The 8,565-nt window shown below is 41.5% G+C and overlaps 1 protein-coding gene across 1 annotated transcript in view; it reads left to right on the top strand.

Annotated features, from left to right (window-relative positions):
• Positions 1-408: 408 nt before the first annotated feature.
• Positions 409-8,565, top strand: part of fat2 (FAT atypical cadherin 2) — a 44,621-nt gene continuing 36,464 nt past the window's right edge. The window contains exons 1-2 of the mRNA XM_036548236.1: positions 409-596; positions 5,216-8,497. Of these exons, the coding sequence (XP_036404129.1) occupies positions 5,245-8,497 (3,253 nt within the window). The 5' untranslated portion in view covers positions 409-596; positions 5,216-5,244. The remainder of the gene's footprint in view (positions 597-5,215; positions 8,498-8,565) is intronic.

Raw genomic sequence — 8,565 nt, 5'->3', positions numbered from 1 at the left:
CCCATATGATAAATCTGATGAGAAATTAAATAATCTAGCCTGATTCTTTCAAGAGCCTGAGCACCACTGACCCTTGACTACAAATATAACCTTACAAATAAATGACTCAAATTTCAATGTTGAGTTTTGCATGTGATCAATTCTGACTTTTGTGTGCGATGTCTGGGGGCTCAATGTGCAGGCATTGATGGGGTGTCCTTTCCAAACGTGCCATCACCAACTCCAAAAAGGACAGAAGCACCTCAAAGAGCTTGTTGCAACACACCCTCCCAGAGCACTTTCCTGGCCTCAACCCAAATGCAAAGAAAAAAAAAACAGCCCACAATCTGTGTTCCTGCTCCTGGGTGAATGGGGGAGGGAGGAGGGAAGGGTGTCAGAGAGATGAGGGAGGGGAAGGACCTGAGGGAACAAGGTATCTCCTCACCACACAAACTCTGTTAGCCTGCGTTGTCAGTCAGTTTTTGGGACAGGCGCAAGCCGCGGTACAGTATGGGAGCACGGCGCCTTTCGATAGCCCCTGACTGGATTACCACTCTCCGCAGAGCGTGAGGACAGGTTGAAAAGTTTCAGGGGTGAGCCATCTCTGGGGACTTATGGTAAGTTTTGCTTTTGTTATTTCAGCCCGTAGGAGCCACTTTACTCAGCTTGTCTCTGGCTCTCCACTTCCTAAAGAAGTTATCTAGCTTCATCACAGGTCCTTATTGTTGAATTACCATGGGAAACATAGTTTATGTTTAAGCATAAACACCTGCATGGTCAATTTCAATGGACCTGTTATTTTATTAAACCCAGTTTTGTGTTCTTTTACATTTAATGTTGATTCTATACTTTGTGACATTGCTCCCTGGCAAGATGATATTAAAAAAAAATCATAGATAGATAGATGCTCTTACCTTTCAGTGAACACTTTAACATTCCTGGCTATCGTTATTTCTCATAAATGGGATTAAAGCTAGAAATTATAGGCAGAAATGTTAAAATGTTTTATTGGTCACTTGGGATTTTTATTTGCTTATTTTACTTCGTAAATTAAGTATATTTTTTACATTTTACTATCTTTTGAAAATGCAGTTGAGAATTCAGACTTAGAGTTGTCTTGTAGTTTTTTAGAAGGGACTGACTTTTAGACTGCCAAAAAGGTCTGGATGATGTTTAGTGTGACAGCAGTTATCTAAGGCCACACAAACAAGTGCTGATCATTATTTTGTGAATGGTTCAGTTTGACATCTGTCTGTAAAATGTGCAGTCTGATCTATCGCACCATGATCTCAAAGTGTCATTTGGGTGTGCTTTGGTGCCATTTGATGGATGTGCTACCAGATAACCTTTGAAAGTCTGGCAATTCATTTTTACGATCATAACTTCCTATTTTGATTTATTGATGTTACCCTCACATTCTTGTCAGTCTGTACCTGCACCCATAAACGTTTCTGTGGTAAACAGAAATAAAGTAAAATTCTTTAAAGTTACTTTACTGAACTTATGTTGACCTGGAAGCAGAAAACTCATTGTAAACATCGCTGTGGGGTTTTTCTAGGCATATTACTTAGGCCTCCGTAAAACAGTATTTAGATCGTTAAGCCAGCATTAAGGATTTTGACTGTGCCATTCATTACTATGACCTGTCCTGGCAATTTGGGTAATTACCTCCCAGTGGCATTGGGTGTGGATAAAGTCAATTGCTTTAATCCACAGTTAGTTCGGCAGTTACTCTTGACAGATGAGTGACATGCAGTGCTATAAGGGCTAATTTTAAAGCACACTTGAATGTATTTAACCATCTCACAATCTTATTGTGTATTCTATATCACCGTGAAAGTATTAATAGGAGGTGCATGTCCTTCTACACTACATCCCCATTTATATTTGTGTAGCCTCATCTATTTATGTATAAACAGAGTCTCAGAGAGGTACAACATGCTACTGGTAACTGTACAAACATGGAGTGGTGGAAGTGTTTGGGTTTGAAAATAGTAGGGGGTAATACAATGAAACCATGGCCTTCTTCTGACAACCACACGACTGTCAGAGTAAAAACTGGAATTGTGACTCGTCTGCCCGAGTATCTGTACTGTACATTGTAAGTGTAATCGGATAGCGACTCTCTCTCTGTATTTGTCAAGATACACGACGTCTACACAGACAGGGGTATCATAATGCTATCAATGGCCTCAGGTGTTTCTTTCCCTCCCTCTTCACCTTTTCTGGTGTAGATCCCAAGGTGATCCAACATTTTTGGCCAAAAGAGTACTGTAAAAGATAGTGCCAAACCAAAATGCATCTCATACTTGAATCTTAAGTTTACCCACCATTTCCTCTAGCATGTAAAACATAATTAGATCAGTTGAAAACAACTATCTCTTTTGACATGTTCAAGTAAACAAGCTGCAAATTTCAGAAGGCAAATGAGGAACTGTTCAGTTATGACAGTTGATGCACAGGCAACGGTTTCTTATTTTACTTATACCATAGTCAGGAGACTTATGATAGATTTGTAATATTATTAATTAGAAAATCTGATTATGTAGATATTAATCATGCCATCCCAAACAAATGAGTGTTTTATAGGTGGTAGAAATGACTTCTGAAGCGTTTGGAAAATTAGATTAACTGTTCATAGCTGTTTATTACAGTATTACAATCTTAAGGCTAATGTGTAGAGTAAACAATCCTAATGTGTGTGAAAAGGCAAACCAGAAAATAGGTAAGTACTGATATGGTGAAACGGGGTGAGTTTAAATCCGCAAGCTGAAACACAGGTCCTCACAGCAGATCTGTTTGATCTCAAACCCCGGAGCAAATTCAATGGGGAGAGCAGGCATGCAGTGGCACAATTTGCATAGGTAATAAAAGGCTACAACCACCAATGTGGAATGCTGATTTGAGCGACAGCTTTCAGAGGGGGAAACTGGCATGCAGACCCAAAGAAGAATGTAATAAAAGAGGAAAATCAGCCATTTTCAGTCAAGAAAATCCGTACCATGCTGGGGCTTTCTCTCACACATACTGGGGATGTGCTTTTATCAGAGTGGTTATTTCAGATAATAATGGAAATTGTATTTCTTTATAACAAAAATCTCATTTTAGCTGTTATTGAGGAAAAGTACATACGCACACAAAAAATAAGAATGCTGAGCTCTCAAAATCCTGCCCGAATGGTGCCAAGTTTGCCAAATGCTTTGAGGATCAGGGGGGTGATGTTGAAACGCGATCTTAGAAGGTTGGTGCCTGGGCTGAACATGTGCATACAGGTCGGCGAAACTGCGGTTTGTAGAAGAGGGCTGGGACACACAGCAGCAGATCAGCCCACAGCTTACAGAGCTCACTGAGTCACTGTTTGCCTGGCCAACGATTTCACAATCATTATCCGACGCTTGGATCGCTGTCGTTTGATTTTCCCACTAGATTGGTAAGAAGAAGATCGCTCCAGAGGGGCCCTGTGCAGGCTGTGCAAGTCACAATGAAACAGAGCTTTTTAGGAAATGATTAAGAGGCACAATCAAAATAAATTGGTCATTTTGGTTCACAGTCTGTACTCATACTTATTACATTTACTTTCTTGTGTTGTGTGTGATACGTATTGGTATCAGGTCCCATTGTTTTTATGGCATTTACAAATGGGATTTATAAAGGGGCTACCATGACATTCTTGAGGGTTACTCCATGCTGTTATGGGGCTACCATAATCAGTAAAAGCAATAGTAGTAATAGTTGTAGGAGTGATAATACATTCTTGTATTTACCAGTATTAGCCTTATTAGGACCCCCAACCTCAGCACCAAATCAGCACACGTATCTGTCAACACCCATTGACTTTTGCAACCTAGGGTCTCAGCAGCCATTGTTAGGGGTCAAGTGAACATGCTCATTTCCTTGAAAATTCTGTTTCAATGGACGGATCCTTTTGGGCAGTCAACCCTCACTACTCTATGCAACATTGAAACACAGGAGCTAATGCAAGTGCTGCAGCCTTCAGGAATATCAAATTTGTCTAGAAAAAAAAAAAAGATATGAATATCAAATAATGGACTGAATCCAAAGCATTCACATAGCTGGTGACAAGTGCTGATGGTGTCCTATGAGGGATTCCAACACAAACAAGCATTCCTCAGAAATCTCCCTGGTTGATCTCATTCCTGATGCAGATGTGTACCAAATCTCCTCAATCAATGCTTAGGCACTGCTCTCATGCTCAGGCCCCACAGGTCTGTCTCCGTGACTCTCCTGGAGGGTTCTTCAGACCCAAATGCAGGTAGCAGGCATTCTAGCTAGAACAGGCTGTTGCCATCTATGTCCAAGCTTGTTGTATCTGTCACTTCTGGTTCATTAAGACAGAGGATTTTAAGTTATGCAATAGTTTTAGTGCCATTATGTGTTTCTTTTTTAGATGCTTGCCAATACATTGCCATTTTCTGATGTAGACATGTCCTGTCATGTGTTTCTTTTGGAAATCCCTCAATCTGTTATTCAAAAAAAAAATCTTTCTTTCCAAGATTCAGATTTATTTTTGAACAGGAGCAACAGTATCTAAGCATCGATGGTAGTCAAAAGACATCTGAATGGAACAGACTCAGATGGAACAAATTGTCATTCTGTCAGGGGTGCCCGCAAATAATCACACTAATTATTTTTTATCTCCAGTGAAGGCTTTGAAATAATAAACATCGCTCTGAGATTCCACATGAAAGAGAGACATAGTCATGTGAATGTGCACCACCTGCCTAATGCAGCTTTGAGCCCATGTTCAGACTTAAACAATGTATTAATTGCCTTTGTCAAGGCATGCTGGTACAGGAGGTAGAATGCCTGTCTGCAGGTTTTATAGTGTGCAAAGCCTGCATGAATGGTGTTCTATTGTGTGCTTTATGCACACAATGCAACATGCACAGAACAGCAACTTCAAGAAAAGGCTATGTGAGGTTCGGCAGTGCTTCTCTTAGGCAGACAATTGGTTTTTTTTTCATTTTCTTTCATTTTTCAACATTCGAGTCATCTGCAATTTAATATTGACTATATCAAAATATAATGTAGTTATGAATTACTTGATTTACACTTCTCTGAATAGTGTTTTTATATGCAGTAATTTATATGTAGGAAATTTTCCATAATAGGAAAGATTTCATCTGCAAATTTTATAGATGGATTTACTATAAAATATCTCATAATATCATATTTAAAATGTTCACGACATGTATGTTTTCTCTCATCTGCACAGAGCTGACGATCCATGAGGAGCCGCTAAACATGAGTGCCACAGAAGCAGGCCTGCTGCTTGCTCTCACGGCTGTCTTATTGCACATAGCGAGCTGTCATGGGAGCCTGGAAAAGGGCTTCTCTCCTCTGAGCTTCACCCACCATCTGTACAATGCCACGATTTATGAGAACTCTGCCCCAAGGACCTATGTGGACAGCCCAGTCAAAATGGGCGTCGTGGTTACAGATGTCTTCTGGAACATCAAATACAAATTAGTTGCTGGGGATGATGACAGTCTTTTCAAAACCGAGGAGGAAACTGTGGGAGATTTCTGTTTCCTACGGTTAAGAACTCGGAGCAGTAACTCTGCTCTACTGAACAGGGAAGTGAGAGATAGTTACACACTCACCATTGAGGCCACCGAAACCACCTATGACTACCAGGCCAGGACAAAGGTATTGATCCGAGTGCTTGACACCAATGACCTGAAACCACTGTTTTATCCAGCATCCTACAATGTTAACATCAAGGAGGACACTCCGCTGAAATCCAGTGTGGTTCGTGTCAGTGCCACAGATGCTGACATAGGTAGCAATGCTGACTTCTATTACACCTTCATTAGCAGAACACACCCCTTTGCAGTCGACCCCTTTACAGGGATGATTAGCCTCATTAAGAAGCTTGACCACAGTCGAGCGCAAAGGTACGACCTCACAGTTTTAGCTGAGGACAGGACCAAGAAGATCTCAGGGATACAAAAGTTTGGTAATGAGGCCAGGGTTGTGGTGAACATAGAGAAGGTCTCTGTTGAACCTCCATTAATCCAACAAGTCACAATAGTAACACCCAAAGAGGATGACAACAGACTATATGTAAATGTTGCTGTGGAAGCAAGGACGAAAGAGGTTGAATCATTAAGTGTTGTTGCTGGAGATCCAGCTGGGTATTTTGAAATTATTCCAGCCAATCTTGAAGGATATAACTTCCAGGTAGTTTCCACAAGAAGGATAGACTGGTCAAACTACCCATTTGGATTAAACTTCTCCCTTCAAGCAAAAGATAGGAGCAATCCCCCATTGCTTTCTTTGACAAAAGAGGTCCATGTTTCCCCTTTGAAACTTACCCCATTAAAATTTGAGAAAGAAGTCTACCATATTACATTAAGTGAGTTTGCCCCACCAAAGAGTCCAGTAGTCAGAGTAACAGTTAAACCAAGCAATGCTAATGTCACTTACCAAATCAAAAATAACCCAGATAGTTTGAAATTCAAGATTTACCCCAAGAGTGGCCTGGTTGTAACCACAGAAGGTGTGGACTTTGAAAAGAAGTCTCGTTATGAATTCAGCGTGACAGCAAATCACGGGGAGGTGCAGGCACGTGTCATCGTTGTCATAACTGATGAAAATGATAATGCCCCCACGTTTGCACAATCTTTGTACCAGGGTTCGGTCCAAGAGAACGTGCCAATAGGCACTAGCATTTTAACAGTCACTGCTACGGATAGGGACAGGGGTAAGAATGGCTTTGTGACCTATGCCATCGCCAATGCGGGGCCACTGCCTTTTGAGGTGGATCCCTTCACGGGAGTAATTTCAACTTCAGAGGAGCTGGATTATGAGCTGATGCAGAGGTGGTACCACCTCAGAGTCTGGGCTTCTGATAGTGGTAGACCCTTCAGCCGAGTGAGCGAATGTTCTGTGACGATTATCATGAACAATGTCAACGACAATGTACCATTGTTTGAGAGGGTTGGCTGCAATGCCACCATCCCTCAGGACTTTGCCGTTGGAGAGAGCATCGGTGCCATGTCTGCTGTAGACCTGGATGAATTACATCAAGTCAGATACGGGATTGAGTCTGGCAATGAGTACAACTTGTTTGAGATTGACCCAATGACAGGAGTCATCAGATTAGTTAAAAGCATTCCCAAATCTCTGTTCGTTGGAGAGATGCCTTCGTTTAACCTCAAAATAACAGCTACGGATGGGACACACAGTGCCGTCACGACCACTGTAAGCATTGTCGTCACCAACACTGGTACTGAGGCCAGCATGCATTGTCAAGAAACAGGGGTTTTCAAGAAGCTGACGGAAAGACTGATTGAGTCCATCAAGCTTGAGACAGCTGTTGAAGAAGAGGACACATATTCAGATATCCACATTATTAACAGGCACTCTCCAAAGTTTGAAACAGGTTTGCCAAGCTCCATTGACCTCAGGGAAGACTACCAACTGAATTTCACCATCTTACATTTTCGAGCTATGGATGCTGATACAGGTTTTAATGGCAAGCTTGTGTACTCTATCTCTAGTGGAAATGAAGATGGATGCTTCACCATCGATATGGACTCTGGAGATCTTAGGATTATTTATCCTTTAGATAGAGAGAAAAAAGCATTCTACATCCTGAACATTACCGTCTATGACTTAGGGACTCCACAGACATCTGCATGGAAGTTCTTGGCTGTGAATATTTTAGATGCCAATGACAATCCACCCATGTTTGATCAGTCCATGTATGTTCTGAGCATACCTGAGAACACAGAGGTGGATAAAAGCATCTTTGAATTCCATGCTATTGATAATGACTTGGATGATAATGGAATCGTTAAGTATTCTCTGCTAACATCAACCGAAGCATTCAAGATCAATGAGCAAACCGGAGTAGTGAAGGTAGCAGGGCGATTGGACAGAGAAACAAATCCAAGACATGACTTAAAAATTGAAGCAAGAGATCAAGCTAAAGTGGACTCTCCGTTATTATCAGTAACTGATCTGGTGGTGGTCTTAAAGGACATCAATGACAATCCTCCCAGGTTTGTGCCAAAAGTCTACAGGATTCAAGTGCCTGAAGATGTACCTGTAGGGACAGTGCTATTATGGGTTGAAAGCTTTGACTTAGATCTCGGGGCAGGAGGAGAGATCAGCTACAACCTGAAGAACAGTGAGAATGATGCTTTTTTCCTGGATACATCAACAGGTTGCCTGACTCTTGAGAAAGAGCTGGACTTTGAGAGGAAGTGGTTGTATAATCTCACGGTTCGGGCAGTGGACCATGGGCAGCCGCGTTCCCTGTCATCCTCCTGCTTCATAGAGGTCGAGGTTCTGGACGTAAATGAAAATCTGAACGCCCCAGCCTTTTCTTCATTTGTCTACAAGGCACCAGTCATGGAGGATGCAGTAGTAGGCACCTCGGTAGTCACTCTGACTGCAGTTGACAAGGACTTAGGGAAAGATGGAGTCGTGAGGTACCGTATCCATGATGGGACTGGCCTGGGCGTGTTCATCATTGATGAGGAAACAGGTAAACCTAAAAAACTCTATTGTAGCTGTTATTATAATATTAATTATTATTTTTACTTATTATTATAC

The sequence above is a fragment of the Megalops cyprinoides genome, chromosome 16, assembly GCF_013368585.1.
Source record: "Megalops cyprinoides isolate fMegCyp1 chromosome 16, fMegCyp1.pri, whole genome shotgun sequence".
NCBI classification, from domain to species: Eukaryota; Metazoa; Chordata; class Actinopteri; order Elopiformes; family Megalopidae; genus Megalops; species Megalops cyprinoides.
The sequence above is the reverse complement of the archived record's forward strand: the minus strand, read 5'-3'. Positions and strand labels throughout refer to the sequence as shown.